Source organism: Accipiter gentilis, chromosome 3, assembly GCF_929443795.1.
Source record: "Accipiter gentilis chromosome 3, bAccGen1.1, whole genome shotgun sequence".
Lineage (NCBI taxonomy): Eukaryota > Metazoa > Chordata > Aves > Accipitriformes > Accipitridae > Astur > Astur gentilis.
Window position 1 is genome coordinate 22,976,825 of NC_064882.1, and position 20,799 is coordinate 22,997,623.

The 20,799-nt window shown below is 38.0% G+C and overlaps 2 protein-coding genes across 8 annotated transcripts in view; both read right to left on the reverse strand.

Annotated features, from left to right (window-relative positions):
• The window catches only part of WDR19 (WD repeat domain 19), a 48,609-nt gene extending 46,072 nt beyond the window's left edge, over positions 1-2,537 (reverse strand). The window contains exons 1-3 of the mRNA XM_049832345.1: positions 2,492-2,537; positions 893-984; positions 742-807 (exon numbers count right to left, since the gene is read on the reverse strand). Of these exons, the coding sequence (XP_049688302.1) occupies positions 742-807; positions 893-984; positions 2,492-2,497 (164 nt within the window). The 5' untranslated portion in view covers positions 2,498-2,537. The remainder of the gene's footprint in view (positions 1-741; positions 808-892; positions 985-2,491) is intronic.
• A 446-nt stretch (positions 2,538-2,983) lies between these two features.
• Positions 2,984-20,799, reverse strand: part of KLHL5 (kelch like family member 5) — a 65,865-nt gene continuing 48,049 nt past the window's right edge. For 6 of the 7 annotated variants that reach the window (XM_049792208.1, XM_049792215.1, XM_049792235.1 and 3 more), the window contains 7 exons: positions 18,716-18,928; positions 14,436-14,622; positions 13,294-13,518; positions 12,840-13,002; positions 8,752-8,964; positions 6,687-6,858; positions 2,984-4,538 (listed from right to left, as the gene is read on the reverse strand). In XM_049792208.1, coding sequence (XP_049648165.1) covers positions 4,482-4,538; positions 6,687-6,858; positions 8,752-8,964; positions 12,840-13,002; positions 13,294-13,518; positions 14,436-14,622; positions 18,716-18,928 — 1,230 coding nt within the window. In that variant the 3' untranslated portion in view covers positions 2,984-4,481. Of the gene's footprint in view, positions 4,539-6,686; positions 6,859-8,751; positions 8,965-10,922; positions 10,972-12,839; positions 13,003-13,293; positions 13,519-14,435; positions 14,623-18,715; positions 18,929-20,799 lie in introns of those variants that run through there. The other variant, XM_049792199.1, reaches the window with a different exon arrangement.

The following is a 20,799-nucleotide window of genomic DNA, read 5'->3' on the forward strand; positions in this document are numbered from 1 at the left end:
AGATTTATAGAACAAAATGGTATGATGACCCGATGTCACAGTATTTACACCTAGGGAAGTTTCCTCTGGGCCACATCTAGGCTGTTCGTATGGACTGATTGCCTTTTAGCAGTTAGACTGCATCTTCCAAAGCACACCACTATTTAAATTTCACCTGAAAGGAATCCAGTTCATACGCTCCACCATCACTCTCTGATGTGAACCAAATTGTGATAAGCAAGAAAAACAGCGAGATTCACTTCAGAAGTACACTCTCTATCTAAAGTAAAAATGCAAATGTATACAATATGCCAGCGACATAAGCAAAAGCACTAAACCAAAAGGGTATCTTTCCTCAGTAAGGCTATGATAACAAATTGCTAGAAAACTGACAGTAGCAAGAATATGGTCACAATCAGCATGACACCGATATATTGTCTACAATCTCATTATGTTCTCTTTTAATATGATAGAACTTTTTCTAACATTTTAATGAAGTAGATTGAGCTTATTACTAATAAGGAGTGCTTCAGGTAGGAGAATCTATTTTTTTTTACTATCCTTGATAGCTTACTATGAGTTCAGCTTTTGCTGTCACAGATCCCATACATGCTCATCAGTTTCTCTTCTTTTCCAGGTATGTTCACCAGAGATAGTATCTCTTCCTACGTAAGTTCTCAGATTGTATAAGCACCTGACCAGAAGATAAGTGATTTTAAAGAAAACAACAAAGAAATAATTTAAACCCATCTTAGTACCTACCCTGGTAAGCTGATTTCATTTCTCTTCTGACCATGACGATCAAAAATTTTCACAGCACGATCACTTCTAAAAAAGATTCAACATATAAAATAATTCCCTTTCTTCATCAGTGATTTCTATGGACAAACGCAATAAATATTTGTAATCTTACCCTGTTACAGCAAGGAAATTTCCCAAAGTTTTCTGCCAAGCAAACTGCACAGGTGAACCAGACCAAGCTTTTTCTAGTAGACTGAATACTTGCTGGGAGACAAAAAAAAAAAAAAAAAAAAAGAAAAAAGTGGGAAATAACATATCTTAGAAGTTATAAGCATATAACAATAAAGAACTTCCTAATGTGTTAACAACTATGAGTACCGTGGACAAAAAAACCCCAACCCTCAAACACAAGTTCTGGGTGATTCTAATGCACCAAAGTACCAAAATTCCACAGAAAAGTCTTTTGGTTTGTCCTGAAAAATTTGAAATTTCCAGTGCTGGGTGTCCGTATTGAGAACCACTGTGACTCTGTCATGACCATTATTTTTTCTCTTACAGAGGCACTGGAATAAAAAAACCTGCATGAGACTCTCCCCTTCACATCCAAAGTCGAGAATGTTTAGCTCTCTAACTTTAAAGGAAAAATCTGGGACCAGAAAGCAGAAGGCTTAACATCTACAGTTTTAAAGACATGTAACTATTTTGTTCTCTCTGAATTGTTGGGTCTTAAAGGCCAAGACCTCAAAGCTACTCAACCGTAAAAAGAGATTCCGACTTCCCACTAGGAAAAGTTTCTCAAATTCCTTTTCCTTGTGGACTACCTACACAGATTTTTCTACGACTTGGGTGTAAGATACAGCCCACAACTTTCACAGCATGCTATCAGGACCTGTCCCCTCCCACGCCATCAGCTAAACACCAACATCTGGTGCCCACCAGACGCCTGGCAGGCTTACTCAATTCTTTGCCAAAGGTCCCCCATCCCTTCTTTTGGGTGAATGTGAACCGAGGCATTCTTCACGCTGAATTTGCATTTTACTCACAAAAAGCGTAAAATTATGAGCACCGCATACCATAAGCACAAAGAACATCGGACAACGATGTTTGATGTTGAAAAATTTTTTAATAAAATCAGTAACAAACCAACGATTAAGGAAATCATTATGGGAGCGCAGGCAAGCTCCAGCTCGTCATGCTCTCGCTGTACAGTAACGCAGAAACTTAAAACCCCCTAAGGGGTTGGAGGAGGAAACTCTCCTGCCGGCCCCATCGTTTAACCGCTGCCCGAGGAGGGTTTCTCGCACCCCCGCCAGGCCCAGCGACACGGCGGCGGCAGACGTTACGGGGGCAACGGCTTCGGGCGGCACGGGCAACTGCCGCGGGAAGAACCAGCCCTGCCGGAGCCGGAGCCTGCCGCGGCCCGTTCCCGGGAGCCAGGGGCAGGGCGGACGGCGAGAGCGGCCTCGGCTCCCCTGAGGAAGCCCCGGGCCGCGGCGTCAGGCTCCCGCTCGCTGGAGGCCAGCACGAGCGGGCAGTTCCCGCCGCGCCGCGCCCCGCTCCCCTCCCCTCACCTGCCCTCCCCAGGCCGCAAGCACCGCCCGCCCGTGGCGGGCCCCGCTCGACGCCCCCGGCCCGGAGCCGGAGCGTGCAGCGCGGAGCGGGAACCACGGCCCCACCCGCCTCCCAACCCGGGGCCCAGGCGCCCAGGCTCCCCGGCGGACCCCCCACGCCTCACGCCCCACGCCCGTACGGCGGCCGAAGAGACTCTCACCTTCATCGCGCCCACCGCTCGCTGCGCAGCGCCGCGCCCCCCTGCGCATGCGCCGCCGTCCGAGCAGCGAGCCGGACCCCGCCCGCCCAGGGCGTCGCTGTCACCCCGGAGACGGAGAAGGCGGAGGCAGGCCAGAGCCGTCACCGCCGGAGGGCGGGGCCCCGCCCCGCATCCAATGGCGAGGCGGGCCCCAGGCGCCGGGCGGCAGCAGGCCCCTCCCTCCGCCGGCAAGGGGCGGGTCCCTGTCAGGGGGTAGGGGCGGGCGGCGGGCGCAGCGCCCGGGGCTCTAGAGGCGGCCAATGCCGCCGGGCCTGCGGGGCGGGGCGGGGCGAAGAGCTGCAAGGGAAAGGGAGTTTTTCCAAACCGGCCGCCCCAGCGGAGGAGCGGTAAAAACAGCGTTTCCTAATGGGTCCTCCTAAGTCGCGGATAGCGGTACGCAAAATGGACCGCAAGGCAGGGAAGAAAAGGCGCCAAGGCAACACGGCTGCGTTTAAGTTCAGCTGTATTCAATTGCGAACAGTGCCGGTTTCATCACAAAGGTTCACCGCTTAGTAATTTCTTTTAAAACAATAAATAGTTCACCGACAGCATTAACACATTTAAAATTACAAACGTACAAAGACTTTGGGTGCCGGACGCTTCAAACTTCTGAAAGACATTCAACGAGCTCACATCTCCCCATTTTCCTTTACAAACACGCACCTGTTACCTACTGCTCTTGAAACATAAGGAACAAGGCACAGAAAAGCAAATAAAGACTCTTCGAGAACATTCAGACCGTTCAAAGCAATTCTGTGTAACACCATAGGGCTCAAGAAAGGCAAATTATAAAGTATCTGAAAAAATTCAACTACTGTTAAATAAGGTAACTAATTTGATATAGTCCTGTGAGGCACACGTAAACTCTCCTGTAAGATGCTGAACATGCTTAAGTGGTGGCAGTTAAGCGTCTTGCAGGATCAGGCCCTTTACATTTTGAAGTAACCTTACTGTAAAGATAGACAATTGTCTCATTTTCATCTTATAAAATTACTTTTCAAATTAGTGCAAAGCCTCATGTAAAAATGTAACTAGTCTAGATGTAATGGAATGCTTAAAAAATTCCAAAGTGCAAATATTAAACTTAAATTGGTTAACTTTTAATCACACTTTAGAATTCTTCCAGTAACTCATGCTTATATATTTTTCATTAAAAATAGCAAAGTCAATATAAGAACCAAAGTAGAGAAAAAGGTACGATGTTCTGCATCTCACGTAAAAACTTTGAAAATCCAAAAAATACACTGGATGTCAAAAATCTCCGGCTGAAATTATTAAATAGCAGATTTCTGTTAGCATAGTAAGACGATATTTAAAATAAGGCTTTGGTTAAATAAAAGGTTTGCTAAACTAGGAATGATGATAAAAGTGCAAAAGATTCACCAAATACACAACTTCATTTCCAAGGCAGGCATTACACCTGCCATTTACAATGGTTTGCATTGGTTTGTCAGCCTGCCTTTTAATAGCTCAGATACCTACAGCCAAACATGTTTATTATAGGCAAATTAAACATATGGGGGTCAAATCCTATAACTTGTTTCACCCAGAGAAAGATTCAATTTTATCAGTGGAAGTATATCCATTTATAGCATCATTCCTCTGCATGTTTGGGGCATCAAGGCCCTGGATCTGTAACATTTTATTATTATAGTGAGTTCACTAATGAGTTTACTTATTTCTTAGCACTTCCTAAACAGAAGTCCTCTGCCGGCAACTGGCTGGTTGCAGCTGATTTGCTTACAAACAGAATTCTTGTAACATATGAGTAACAAAGAAGATTTTTTTAAAAAGTGCTTGATATTGGTCCATAAGAATACATGTACATGTTAGCTTGAGACCAAACACTTTGCCGTTGTAGATATCCTGCACTTGGTGTTTACTGGTGCACTGGTAGTTTGCTTGAATCTGAGTCTATGGCGGAGAATGTCACCTTCACAGTGAAAATCATTTACAGTTTTACAGTCACAACACATGCTCCAGCTCTTCCCAAGCACAATGGTGCAACCTGTAAGAAAAAAAAATAAAACAAAACAAAAACCCAAAAACAAAACCAACAACATCCGTGAGATAAATGCAGTCAGCTTTAAGTATTTTTTTCCCCAAAACTGACAGTTTAGTTAATGCTTGTAATTACAGTTGTATAGCTGTAGCAGAGTGACAGCATCACCCATGCTCTGTGACTTAAAAAAAATAGCAAATTGCTCCAAAACTTGGATAAAAATCCACCAAAAAGGTGAAGATATTTTATATGATAGGAAGAAATAGCAAACCCCAAGAATATGAAACAATTCTTATTGACAATTTCTATTACTTGGTATTACAGGATAAAGAATCCTTTGTTATGGTACAAACTGGACACCTGAGCCAGACAGTCTGACAACTTAGTAACGGTTGACAAAATGATGCATTTTTCTCTCAAACAGAAAATGCTAAACAGGACGGGGCAACCACTCCTTATTACTTGAATATTTGATAAAATCCTATTAAGCGTTCCTGAAATCAGAATAATTTCCCAGTCTCTATACCTTTTTTGTAAGCAGAAGTTACTTCTAGCAAGACCCTTTTCTGCTGAGATTCTGTTGTACTTGAAAAGAGGAAGGTAGTTTCTAACACTCACCTTAGCTTCCCCTTTTAAACTTCATAGTATTGGAATGTGTGTGAATAGCACACTAAGTGCTATAGAGTTTATCTTGGAGACCAAAAAGGGTGTTTGTGCCATCTCCCCTATTTCTTTTTTTTCTCCAGGAACAACAGACTTATCCTGAGCTGTCTATGGCTCTGACAAACTTCAGCTGAGAAAATTCCACTACCCTCTTTTGAGTTGTGTGGGGATGGACTGGTGACAGACTGCTGACATGACAAGGCAGAAGGAAGGTACACAGACACTTCCAAATCCCTCCAGTATGGGTTCAAAACTGTCCTATGTACTGGGATCACGGGATTCAGTGAGATACAGAGCGTCAAGGCTAAGGATACAAAGCTACACACAGATGGTCACCACCTAGGCATCATGCGAGATTTGTTTAGATGCAACAGTGAGAAGCACTGTTTCTCTCCTCTGGTACACTTTCTTTAGCAGGACAAATAATGCCATGGGCCGTCATTACCAGTACTGCCACTGAAGGCCCCAAGCTCTGATGAGCATTCTAGATGACTTATGCTTTAAGATCTCGCAGCACTATGAAGTGGGGGGAAACTGCTCAGTTTTCTGTGTTACAAAGATTATGACAGAAAGCAATTCAGTTCTCTTTTTGAATTAGCGATTTGGGGCTATTACTGGATAGCATATTCAGGTGGTGAGAATTCAGCTGCCTAAATACTGGTGTCTAATGCTGTTCTAAGATGACCTTGGACATTCATCCTGGCCTGCAACTGGACTCCAGGAGGGCCTTGGTCTCCCACAGATTCTGTGCTGTATCAGCCAGCCTTTTGTAGATGTAGAGGCTTTAGGGTATCTCAAACAGCAGTAGATACCAAAGAACAGCCTGCCCAGGATGTCCTTGTGTGTGCTCTTCCCACAGAGAGGCATACTCCTGGAGCTATAAAAAAGTAGAAGTAACCAAGCTTTGAATTGACAGTAATGGTTTCTGATCATGAATTGAAGATTTTTTTTTTTTTTTAAATTTTTTGGTTTTGAGCTGGGTAAAGAGAAATGGGAAAAAGCTTCCTGAAAGTTGCACACACTGCACATAGCATTCACATCAGGAAGGGATCATCTACGAAAAGATGACCAAAACCTTGAAGAAATTGATAAACTTGCTGAGGGACACATCAGAGCTAAACCTAATCTACATTTATAATTTGTCTTCAGAATAGGAAGTCATGTAAACAAAATCCTTTATGACAGTTTGGGGAACATGTCAATACATTTTATTAACAGTAGTTGAAATTGTCAAAGAAAATAGCTATACTCTTGCCAAAGAAAGAAGGCAGTTTATTAGAAGTTAACAAATCTCTGTTCAAGATAAATCATCTCAAGATGGTAGACGGGGGGGGGGAAAAAAAAAAAAAAAAAAAAAAAAAAAAAAGAGAGAGAGATAACAGCCTAATAAGGCTTCTCATCTTAGAAGAGTATTTGAATTCTCCTTGCAAAAAGAGGCACACTTGAAATAACATGATAAATAGTAGTGTATAGTCTGATCAGAAACTATACCTGTGTCCATTCATTTGTCTGGGGATCATAAGATTCCACTGTATTAAGGTATGTTTGACCATCATATCCTCCAACAGCATACAACTTGTCACCAAGAAGGCATACTCCCACTGCATCTCTGCTAATGCTCATAGACGCCACAGCAGTCCACATATCTGTTTTTGGATCATACCTGAAAGATAATTTGTGTTATGCTCTAAAACTAAAAAATAAAAAATAAAAAAAATGTACTGGAATTGATGCTCTCAAGATAGTAGAAACCAGGTATTATTAGGACAGCACAGATTTGAGTGTTAATTTCAAAGGACTTTCTCCACCAAATACTCTCTTTGAAAATGTTTCTTTAGTCATCTGGTAATACAGTCAGTACTAGCTCTGTATCTACTTTGTGCTGCTTTCCACAGAGTAATACATACATACACATACAGCTGCTCTTACTACATTTCTTATTGTATGTCTAAACGTACCGCTCCAGGAACAGCTCTACTGCTATGCTGTAGTAGATCAAGTGCTTGCTCTAAGTGATAACTACTACGTGTCAAAGCACAGGCTGTTAAAGTTGAGTGTGGTACTAAAGAAAATTACTTGATTACCATTAAAAAAACCACCAAAACACAAAAAACCAAACCAACCAACCCCAAAACCAGTTTGTGAAAATTCTGGGGGAAATGCAAAACCCTTAAGACAATTTACAGCACTTCTTTAATCATAGCTCCGTATCATCAGAAGCACCAGCACAGGAAAAGACAGATGGTTTAATGAAAAACATTAAATGTGATTCTAGAATAATATCGACATTCTTTACAAGTCAAACTGAGAAATACATAGGAGAGTTCATGCTATTCCTATGTCAAGGAACATATTTTAACCTGACTGAAAGAGATAATGTTAAGATTACATCAGTTCTGCCGTAAGCATCTATAATCACAGAGCTCTGAAGGGTTCTAAAGAAATATACAAAGAAAATACTTATTTGGCTAAGAGACCATCCTAAGATCACACTTGTTAAAAGCAAGTTTGGAAGATACCAGTCTTAATTTGCTTGCATGAAGAGCATAGATATAATAAGCTCTAACAATTTTATCTGCAGTTCTCTAGTCAAAGTACTACAGAAATGCATGTAAGCATAATTGTATTGTAAAAATATTGCCTGAAGCACATGCTGCAAATAGAAGTATAACATAGTAAAAGAGGGTGATTATTGAGCTACGTATAGAAGTTACTTTTCAATTTAAGTTATTTTATATTTATTTATAAACCAATATATTTATCTGGGAAAAGCAACTTTTATTCCAAAATATAGTGGTAAACAAATACTCAGAATCTTAGTGTGGTTTTATGAAACTGGTAATTTTTTAAAGGAACTATTTCCATGAGGTTGATGGTCCCCAATTTCATCTCACTTAAAGAGTGAGGACAAAATGCATTACAAAATGATTCCTATTTCTTAAAGTTGTCTTCTGTAACTTTGTTTCAGAGAATATTGATGCAGAAAAAAATACATGGACCTATTGCTTTCTCTTGGGCTTCTAATTATCTGTATTCCTGTAAAAATGTGGTATTTCCTAAGATGTAGCTTCCTATCTGCAAACCTTTCCAGGGTCTTTTTAGTGCAACATCCGTACGTTAAGTGGTACGGGCCACACTATGTATTTTGGGGTCTATTAGGACACTGAAAGTTTGAAAACTACAGCTCTGTTTTGTGGTGGGTTTTTTGCGGGGAGGGGGTAGGGGGTGTTTTATTTTGTTTTTTCTTTTTTTTGGTAGAGAGCAAGTCTTATCCCCCAGCATAAGGAAATTTAGTAGAAGGAGAAGATGGATGATGAAGAATCACTGTAAGTGTTGGGAGATAACAGGAAAGAAGAGTTTTACAATTTGGGGCGGGGGGGGGCAGGGGAGGAGGAAGAGAATTAAAGCATATTTCAGAAATACTTGACAGCAAAGACAATGCAGTGCATTATGAAGTATTTACTGTCACTTTATTTTATGGATCACATGTGCTTCTGCAATTTGTAATACAGTCATTCATTAATAACTTTATGTAAAGACGTATTAAGGATATTACCTTTCTACGCAGTCTGACAGCCTGGATGTTAAATTTGATGCTGGGGCATCATGACCACCTATTGCATACAAGAAGCCATTCCAGGTGGTTACACCTACACCACCTCTTCTTTTTGACATCTGAGCACAGAGGGTCCATTTGTTTGTATGAGGATCAAAACATTCTACTGACTTAAGACAAGAACTTCCATCTCGACCACCAACTGCATAAAGCCTACAAAGTTAAAAAAAAAAAAAAAAGAAAAGAAAAGAATAAAAGTAAATAAATACTGTCTGAACAAGAAGTTTCCAGTGATGTATAAAGGACTTTCAAGTTTGTTAAAAAGGGAGGTTCAGAAGGAGACATTCAACTTTCAATAGAATATTCTGTTGTAAAAACTCACGATAAGATTTTGCTTCAACCTTTTCCTATTGTCATGATCAGTGCATAATAACAATAATTTACAGAAAACTGGTATCTATAACACAGCATTTATGTTCCAACCTATGCATGTAGCTAACCTTTTCAAAATTACTTATGTGACTTGACAAAGGCCCATTTCTAACACAGTCAGAGGGACAAATTCAGTAGTGGATCTGTGCATGCAACAACACTGCCCTGCCTCATCTTGGGCACACAAGTATTTTTCTGGACCTGGGCTGTAGTTTACGAATGACAGCGCTACCTTCTCACACCCACTAGGTGGCCTAGTTTGCTAGGTTCTAACAAAGAGGTTTCTAGCATTTGGTATTAACAAAGGATTTCAACTTTTTGGAAAGGCTAGAAGGAAAAGATTGGTTTTAGGAGCACTCCATCACTGATGAATCTTTAATCAAATAATCAAACCTGATAAAGAGTTTATGCACATAGTTTATGAGCAATCTATGCTTAAAAGCAGAAATACCTAGCACTATTATGTGGAAAGGTAGTAACTTGGAAGCCATTCTAAAAAGGAAGCAACTCATCAGAAGTCCAGTTTGAAAGATCACCTGAAACATCGTTAATGAAATGCTTTCATAGCCTAAGGCAGATTATAGTACAGTTAAATAATCAAATAAACATTAGATACTGTATATGATGATAGTGTGAACAATTTACAACAGTTACTGTGAAGCACTATTCAAGATATCCTCAGTTTGGGAAACATTGCTGTTTAGTTTTTTAAATATACTGACCAAAAAACTTAAATAGAAACAGCTTGTAGATATTGTTGACCTAGTAGTCCTCAGTAATAATTTTAATACCCTTTAAAAAAAATACATTTCCATGGAAGATCCCATGTTTAATAACACAACTTGTTTAAGGTAAGGAATGTACTGAAGGATATTAAAAAATCTTGTTGCAGTTTCAAAAAGTTCATGACTAAAAATCAATCCTCTATGCAACATAGTATTTAAATGAAGGCCCCCATCTTACCTCCCACCAAAACATGACAGAGTTTTGATCACTTATGCAGTGATTTCGATGTGAAGAAAGATATATTAATTTCTCTGTATGAAGGTTTTGAGCAAGTCGTCTGAATTATATTGAGTTACAGACAGATATTACTAGAAAGTGCAGAAGTTACTTCTGCCTCAGCTGAAATGCTGCATGCACTTTTAAGTTTTTTAGCTATAGGCATCTAGTGTTGCTGCCTACATTAAGAGCCTAAGGAATGTTCTATAATAATAGAGAAACATGACGCTCTAATTCTGGTGCTTTTCACCACACCTGGGATCCTCTGCTGAATATATAGGAAGCTTCAGACCTAACTTTGGCATCTGAGACTGCAGTTCCAAGGCAGCTCAAGGCACTCTGCTTGCTGGTTGTTCCAAGTTCTTCCCTCCTTCCTGCACCCAGTGAGCATTTCCACTCATTCCTGGACTTGTTTCACATCTCACAGCACCCTTTGTTTTTGCTACCTTACAATTATTACAACATTCAAACAGCTCAAGGGAGATGTGTCAGATAGTACATAAGCAGGAAGTGAAAATTTGTGGTCAAGATAATGTAAATATTCTGCCACAACCACAATACTACTCAGCAAATCAGGTTAGATTTGTCTACTGTGGTATTCCTGTAGCCACCCTGTCAAAACATGGTTTGGATAAGCCCACTACAAGGCTGGCGGAAAACTGGAAGGACTACTGGGCTCAAAGGGCTGTGATCAGCAGTATGAAGTCCATCTGGCAGCTGGTTACTAGTGATGTTCCTCCCAGGCTGATACTGTAGCTGATACTGCTCAATGTCTTCATTAATTATCTGAAAGATGTAACGGAAATCAGCCTTAGTGAGTTTATGGATAATATCAAATTAAGGGCAGCTGCTGATATGCTGGAGGGCTTGGTTGCTACTCAGAGAGACCTAGACGGGCTGGAAAAATGGGCTAACTGTCATCTCGTGAAGTTCAGCAAAGGCAAATGCAAAGTCCTGTACCTGGGATGGCATATTGCCATGCAATAGTACAAGCTGGGAGCTGACAGGAGAGGAGGCAGCTTCGGAAAAATAGACTTGGAAGCCCTGGCAGACAACGAGTCAGCAGTATGCCCTTGAAGTAATGACAGCTGATCCCCTTTATTCAGTACATACAAGACTGCTTCTGGATACTGTGTCCAGCTTTGGGCTCTCAGTACAAGGAAGATCTTGCCATACTGGAGCAAGTCCAGCTGATGGTCACTAAGATGATGAGGGAGCTAGAACACATGACATGTGAGGAGAGGCTGAAAGCACTGTCTTTGTGCAGTCTTAAGAATTCTTGAGACAGCTAAGAAGGCATCTACTGCTGTCTTCACCTAATGGGAGGTTATATAGAAGACAGATAATTCTCAAGAGGTATGCAGTGAAAGAAGGAAGAACAAGAGGCAAGTTCAAACATGGGAAATTTCAACTGAATATTAGAAGAAAAATGTTCAGTACAATGGTGGTCAAACATCAGCACAGGTTGACCAGAGAGGCTACTGAATCTCCATCCTTGGAGATATTCAAAACTCAGATGTGATCTGAGCTACTTCAGTTAACTTTGAAACTAGATCCAACTTTAAGGTTTGCCCTGCTTTGAGTTGGTGTTGGATCAGATGACTCCAGAGGTCCCTTCCAATCCAAATTATTCTGTGATTCTGTGATTCCAACTGATCTTTATTTTTGTAACAGCTTGATTCAAGTACCACTTGTATTTGGGGATGCTATAGAACAATTACACTTAGTCCAAATGAAATCAATGAAAATCATTCAAAGTCTAGGAAATATGGCCTACAAATAAAGACTGAAGGAGCTGGAGTTATTCAGTCCTGGTGACAGAATACTTAGGGGACATGTGTCTTTAAATATGAAAGGCTGTTGCAAATAGTAAAGAAAAGATGCATTTTCCATGTTCACTTTGGATAGTGCAAACAATAATAATATAAATCAGCAAAAAGTATTTAAGACTTCACATGAGGAGAACTTCACAGATGTATTAGTAGTTAAGCAGATTCCTCAGGGAAGTTACGGAAACTTTACCACTGGAAGTTAAGAACAAAATCACTCTGGCTATGAGTGTTTTAGATATAATTGATTCAGGTTTGGGGTAGCAGAATGGATTAGGGAACTCCTTGAGGTCACTTCCAGCCATTTCCTGGGACAGCAACATAAAATACCTACTTGTCTGAATATGCTTTGTATTAGCAATTAGTCATATTTTCACTGAAAAACAACGGTAGAAATTTCAGATACCACTCCAGATTAGATTCATTCTGCCAGAGCTTAGTGTTCTGAGTTAATGCAGTATAACATGAGTACTCCTCCATGAATTCACAGTAATTTTGGAAGTTGATTGTTCAAACTATCACAGTAGGAGGAAATCACTGGAGTCTCAGTGAAAGAGAACAACCATTTGCTCCTTTCTGTATTAAGGAGATGGTAACTACTTATCAGGCCATAGAGATGGTGTCTCATAAGTGATACCGAGGGACACTGTGATGCTGTGGCGAAACTTGCTTGACCCAATACAATATCTTTTCTGTGAATGAAGAAACATTGTTCTTAAAGCTATCAACAGGTATCTATCAAGATAAATTATTAATAGTAATTTAGAATGGTCCTGTAATTACATTAAAATAATGAGAGAGTAAACAGAAGTTGCCTTCACATACTTTCCATTTAATATTGCTACACCAACAGTGCTCCTTGGAGTTGACATACTGGCTACAAAATTCCACTGACGAGCCTGTGGATCCCATCTTTCTACTGTATTCAGGTAGCTCCAGCCATCATGTCCTCCTACAGCATACATGGGACCTTCCAATACAGCTACTCCTAAAAAAACAGATATGAAAAACAATCACTTCTGGATAAGGGAAAAAAGATCACATTTTCCTAGTGACAGTCCAGGGTGCACAACAAAATATTTAAAAACAAATAAAAAGAAATTTCCTTTTGGTAGCCAATGCTGGATATAGTCTGAAGGAAAAAAGACGTTCAATAAGCAGTTGGCATTAAAACAAAGTTTCCACCCCCCTAAACTTAATTTCTGAATGTTTTTTGACCTATCCTAAAACAGGTAAGCTTTTAAAAATATGCATTTAGCCTTCACAGAACACTACATACCAAGACCATGACGATGAGTGGACATAGGTGGCATTACACTCCAAGTTTTTGTTCTAGGGTTGTAGCACTCCACAGTGTTTAATGTTTTCAGTCCATCTCTGCCACCAACAACATACAATTTATCATCTAAGACTGCAACTCCAAACTGTAATCTTCGTCCATTCATGTTTGCAACAGGAGTCCACATGTTAGTACGAAGTTCATACTTTTCAATGCTTGTAGCTCCTGAATGACAACATATTCAAGTTATAAAAAAAAAAAAAAAAAAAAAAAAAGGTCTGAATTATTAGGAGTTTTTATTTCAGCAGTATGTTGATCCCACAAGACAGCATGACATCCTGCAGCATGTTTTTAATTCTATCTATACAAATAGTCTTTTTTGACTTCCTCAGGAATTAAGTGCACCATTATAAAATAAAGGTGGACTTTCTCAGTGCTTTTCAAGACAAAAAACAGGATCTCTAACTGCTTTACAGAATCAAGCCTTTAGAAATAGAAATGTTAGGAATATAAAACAACCCTTGTGAAATGCAATTATATATTGAAATCAACTGTTTTGTAATATTAGAAAAAAAATCTGAAGCTATGTGACCTGGAGTACTAAAAGTGCTAACTTTAAAACAACAAGTAAAAGAAAACACTTTCTCTGCCATAACTTTCCTAACTTGCCAGATTCCTTCTAACTACCATTAAACAGTATGGAAGTGTCTATAAAAAAGGAAATCCGAGTAACTCTAACATAACCATTTAACAATTAGTCAAAAAGCATATTTTTGGGTTGTTGGGATTTTTTTTTAATGCATATGCAGGTCACCTTTGTGCCCTTCCTGTCATTTTCTTCCTTTTCCACTCAAGTAAGTAAAGATTAGTTTTCACTCAGTTCAACATTTCACTTCAGAAATCAGATATTCCCTTGATAATTTCAAATCAATAACAACTCTAGCTTCTAGAATATTTACAGTATTATCAAAGCTACATAGGTTTTTTTTAACCTAATAAATTGTGTACATTTAGGATGATTCATGTTCTATACTGCAGAATCTTTGAATTCTAGAATTAACATGTTGTAAAAACATCTACCAAACATTTCTTTTAAAAAGAACCAAAACAGCTCATCAACTAATCATTATATAAGCCAATACCTTTTGTTGCATCCATTCCTCCAACTGCAAACAACACACCCACTGTAGATTTTCTAGGTTTGGTACGAGGACTTTGCAACATAGGTCGTCTCTCTGGCAACAGATGGTACTTCATTGCTTCCATAATGAGTTTTTGGCATTCAATGTCATCCCTAAAGAGTGCATTATTTTCCATATCTGCCAGAAACTGTGAAGAAGAAAAAAAAGTTAAACAAGCTGTATTGATATAAACCACATGAAAAATAAAAACAAAGATTACAAGAAAACATTTTATCTCAAGACTTCCACTGCCCGATTTAAAATCTATGTATTTTCAAAATGGTCATATAAAGAACACTATGGTAAAGATAAACTTGTAATAAACAAAACATCCACATTTTCAGCTAAGCCATTAAGTACAAAAAACCAGGAAGGCTATCTGATCTTAATGGATGATTTAAGTTTAATGGTCCAAAGGAAGAAAATAAAATCTGATGTTCCAGCACCACTAAAGGTATGTTCAAGGAAATGGAATTAGGGTCTGGGTATGTAAATCAGTTTAACCTCATGCTCTTACTCCCAAATCCACTCAATCCAGAGGTCTGTAAAAGCTATTTCAGGCACAGCCTGAATATTTTAATACATATTCCATTCCTCACTCTGACAGTGACCCTGATCACAGTATATCAATTAATACTTTGTTAAAAAATTTAAGATCAAGGATGCAAGCAAAGCTTGACAAGTGTTAAATTTTAAATGTGACTTAAATAAAATCAAGTTAAATAAAGACTACTAATAAAATTTATTAAGTTTAAAGATTCTGGAGTCTTTTGTACTCCATGTTTGTCAGAATTCAGGAAAAAATATAATAGTAGGTTGAGTGTCCCAACTATAATTATTAGAAGTCTAGACAACTGGCATTTTTCTGAGCTGCAAGACATAGCCTGAGTAACAGAGAAAAAAAAGCAAGTGAAGTGCCCCATTGGAATCTGGACAGCTGTCAGAACAATAAGAAAAAGGCAAATGCCTCTGAAATGCAATCACAAAATCCAAACACTTTGTGAATATTAGAAATGTAAGTCCACAAACCAGAATGAGATGTCATTGTTGAGCTGTTGAGAGCCAGCAGATAACAGGTACAAAATGGCTGTGAAATTAGTAATCAGGAGTACTAAAGGGACTCGTTATAAAATGGTTGTGCATAATATGGTGTGCATATCCCTGGCTTAGAGCTGCCTTAGGACTGCAAAGTGGCAAATATGACATCTACGGTTCCAGACGAAATACAGGTTAAGTACAGGCTGCGAAGCCTTAACATCTCTGTATCAGGCCAACCAACAGAAACTATGACAGAAAACATAATTAACATACAGAGAGAATTAAAAAAAAAAACAAAACACAAAAAAACCCAAAGCCAAAAAAAACCCCCCAAAACTTTCAAAGCTCTTCACCAGCAACTATTCAGAAAACTGAGCCTGGCTTTTGCAGTATTTCTGTAATTGGCTGATGTTCTGATTATATTTAATATAGCAAATTAAAACGTTCTCATGTAAATTAGCAGAGGTAACTTAGTTTTCATTCTTTACTTTCAGGACTTATTGTTTCTTCTCGTGACTCAAAGCACCACTTACCATTTGTATCACTTCACAGGGACACTTTCTCATTATAAAATCGTAAACTAAAGGCCGTCTTTTAACTGCCAGCATACAATGCTATAAAATTGCACACAGTTTAAAAAAAAAAAATAAAAAATAAATAAAAAATAAATTAATTACTACTGTCCTAAATTGGACATTGTCATAGTTGCATGCATGAAAATTAAGGCTTGTACACAACATGACCAGTTCAGACCTCCAATATACTTTTCTGAGAGACAAGCAACATTTAATATTGGAAGAAACACCATGTGTATATATATATGAGTTTTGCAACAAGATGCGACCTACATTTTTTCCAGTTTCTAACTCGCCCAACCTATAATGGATTCTTCTCATAGCAGAGTCTCAATCTCTGAAAGCAACTTCATCTCAGTTAAAAAGAAATGCCATCTAAGATTGGTTTGGTACTCAAAAAACCTGCAGGCTCTTGAAACTAAATCTACTGTATTACAATTTTCTGTAAATATTCTTCACTCAGAGAACTTGGAATGGGCTTACTTAAATGAAAGCCAATTTTTTCCAAGTTTTATTATTTGCATAGCTCCTTGTACTACAAGCATTTATAACTGAGCAGTTACAAATGATGTGTTAGCATGAAATTATAGACATTGGAAACCTGATGAAGAGAAGGGTAGTGCAGATACTTAAGTACTAAGAATTCTGTCTAAAAGGAAGCTGAACCATCTTATAACTCAGAAATTGCTTAATCATCTTTTTCATTAATTTATCAGAGATAGAATACTTCCCACCTTACAGCTTAAGAAGCTGACAAATATTCATCTTTAGCCTTTGTAAGAGCAAAAAGAGACTTACAAATATTTAGGACACTGCTTGCATTAACCAAAGAGATGACAGAATGCTATGTACAAAGACATGCATAAAACCACAACCAATAAAATTGGCAATTCATTAGAATTTTTTCTTCCAGTGCTACACTTTCACAGTATTTCCAAAGTTGTTTTTTTTTTAAAGTGTATGAATCTAATATTCTTTGCATCTCTGCTTGCAACGTTATTGATTTCAGTAAGTTGTTCAATTTTCTAATTTCATTTCTTTCAAATAGCTTTAACCCTTCAACCGTAAAATTGGAAACCTTTTCATTAAGTTATGTTTGCTGTCAGATTGCCTAATGTCATGTGATCATGAAGCAAAACATGATTCTGAAAACAGTAAGACTATTCTGGGCACTTCAAACCAATTTACTCAATGCACTAATTGTTGCCATATTAAAATCACAGCTTTAACACTTTAATTTGTTAAAGAAAAATACTGTATTTGAAATATAAGTATATATATGGAGAAGACATGAAAATTTAAAGGTAAAAATAATAAATGAAATATGATATTGCTTTTGTGTTTCATGCTGCTATTTTCCTAGTCAGTTACCAAATGGACATAATTTGATTTTGGTACATATTTCTGGGATAAATTCTGTACTTTCAGTTTCTAAAGATGTTTCAATTACAGTCAATTAAGTAAAAGGAAAACAGCAGTGGTTACTTAGTCAGCAATTAATTAAACGCTCAATGAAAGAATTATTTTCTCCAGGTCAACTGGCTTACATTGTATTATGTTTCTAGAAAAAGTGAATTACAAAGTCAAGGCCACAACTGAGAAAATCCTGCCATTTCACATATATAATAATCAGTATGGAAATATTAATACTAAAATGCTTGCTAGTGAATCTTATTATCCAGCAAGAGGATACCAGATTAGAGGTAATACACAGAATGCTGTGTATGTGATTTATCACTATGAATGAATGGAACTCAGTTTTTGTTGTGTTAGTGAATTCTACTTATTACTCAGGTTCCATAAAAATCCTGTTTTCTTCATTTAATAGAGATAATTCTCATTAAACAAACTGAAAACTGTAAAGCAAAATCCTTTGACTGTATAGTAAGTGTTAAATATTACTAATGAAGGTCCAGCAAGGAAGGCCAGCACAAGAGAAGGGGAAGGGGCAGGGTGGAAAATCAAACCTAGTTTAAATGCATGCTATCAGATAATTAAAACAATGCTACACATGACACTAACAAGAGTGGTCATTCCTACAGGACTAGGAAAACTGGAATTCACAACAGTTTGAACAAACCAAGCTCAAGTCTTCCTCAACATTGTGTGTAAATGCCCAAGAAGGAGAAAAAATATTGATTGGTAAGAAAACAAGTACCCAAAGATGGTTTACCAAGAGTTAATCGAAGAAAAATCACTCCAAATAATTTATTCAAATTGTATTTCCTAAATCTCAAGGATAGCTATAATTATATGAAGGAAATGTAATGATCCAAATAAACTGTGCAAGTTCCATAAAGAAGAGATTTAAAAAGAACACACCTTCTAGTGACAAACATATCCTTGATAAGCATTTTTCTAGGTAACAGAAGCGATTTTTTTCTAGCAGCTCTACCCCTTCTTGTGTCCTGACTGATCTCAGATTAAGATCAGAATATGCTGCAGTTCACAAACAGACACAAACTATCATGCCTATACAACATGCTAAGTCTTTATTTGCAGCTCTAAGAATTCAAATCATTAAGAATCCTGAAGCTTTTAGGATTTGTCACTATCAATATATCAATGCTGTAGATATTATGCTCACTGTAACCATGGTATAAACTAGAAAGGAACTGAACAATTTACTTGTGGAGCAAGCAGAGGCAGTCTAATGTAAGCCAGGAGTTTACTGAGATCTTTCCTTCTCTGTTCCAAATCATGTCGAACCCACGTAAGTAGTGCATTCAGTATAGTTTCTTCATTAGGAATATTCATGTCATCACTTGCTAAAAGCTTTGCAATTTCAGTGGCTGGCAATAATAGAAATTCCTGGTTTCTAATTACTTCCATGAAGTTTTCCTGAAAAAGAAAAGTATTTTTAATACAGGTGACATCATATTTTGAAGACATTTTATGGACTCCTACTATGTCTTCCCCTCTTTTCCTTCCCTTCATGCCACCTCTCAGTTGTGCCAGTAAATACCACAGGAGAACTGACTTGGGAGGAAAAAAAAAAGTAAAATAAAAATGTACTGAGTTATTTTGACCCTGATCATTTCCCCAACTGTATCATTCAGTCCCACAGACAAATGTGCTGAAACAACTGAGGGGGAAGTGTATGGACAGAAATGAGCAATGGGTTGTGGGGGTTACTATCTTGGCACTGCAAATTGAAGAAATACTTTCTGAAGTATAGTTAAAAAAAAAAAAAAAAGGTGCAGTTTGTTCCTGTTGACGATGTAGAACACAATGTAAGATGTTTTGTCAAGCAGAGAGCGCAACATGCTACAGCTACTGGGTGCATCTGTTTTCATTACTGCCAGATTAAACTATGGCCTTAAGTTTTCAGAGGAAATAAACAACACTAACAAGTTTATTGTCGATTTTAAGTGGATTATTTTAAGTTTATTTTACTATTTTATAGGTTTTACACAGCTGATCTGATTGACTGGGGAGCAAAACATACAAAGAATCCACAATATTGTACACACCTTGCTTTATTAACAATATTTACTTTGATAGGATTCAATTTCCTAACTTCATCCTGTCATTTTCAGCAACAAATCCTTACTTCAAAATAGGAATGTCACAATATGTAACATTTCCAATATTGATATCCTACTACCTCATAACACTAGGACTTGCAGAATATTCTTTAAGGATTCTCATGAACTTAGAAACAGCAGGAAAGTATGTAGAAGCACAATCAGCACTATGAACTTACAGTGAGAAAACAATGTAACGTAAAAGGGTGAGATCACGTCTATCATCTCTCTCCATTTACATGTTTACAAGGCAGCAAAGGAAAGAAAAGTAAAAGCAGTCTATGAATCACAACATATTCTTATATTTTGCTAGCTCAAAACCCAGTTAACCTCCTACTCCGAACTGAGAGTAACTTAATGACAATAGAACAGTATCACAATCAATTTAGTAAACACACTGTTGATTGCTACACAGCTAGCCAACAGGATGGTGGTTTTGCTCTGCCATCACATGTACCTCCAAAACACCTGGAGGATAAAGTGCATTAGATCCACGGACAAGGACGTCTAACTGAGCCTAATATCAAAATTATCCTTACTTAATATCTTGTTTAATGATTTAAAAAGAAAGAATTGCACATTAATGAAAAAACTCTGGATTAGAAGCATATACATGTTGGGAAAAAAATATAGGATTTTTAGGTCAAAAAAACAGGGAGAAACTTGGGAGCAGAGGCAGGACCTGCAAAACAGGTACAAATTTAGGATATAAAATGGCAACAAAAACACACAGTACAGTTCGGCATTGCATATGCAAAGGACATCATGACAACAAAGCGAGAAAGGTAACACTTCTTCCTTTTTATTGCTAATCATTTCAAACCTCAGTACTCCAAAAATATTAACTAATTAAAGAATGCTAAGCAAAGAGGAAAAAACTACTAAGGAGTAAACCAGTCCACCTCACATGAAAGCCACACATACATAAGATAGCTACAAGATGCCTAAGGGGAAGGATCAAAGCGACTCCACTCCATAGGTAACTCTGGAGTTGAGATCAGGAAAAGAATTGAAAGTGTTATCTGTTAACTGTATTCCTTCCTGCATAGAATTTGGAAAGGAAAATTTTACATTTAATATCTGAAAAGCTTTCCTACTAGAGAGATCCAATTGGCTACACAAAAGTAGTGCTTCCAAGTGAAAACTGTAGATTAGAAGGTAGATAGAACTGTCTTTTCCTCTTTA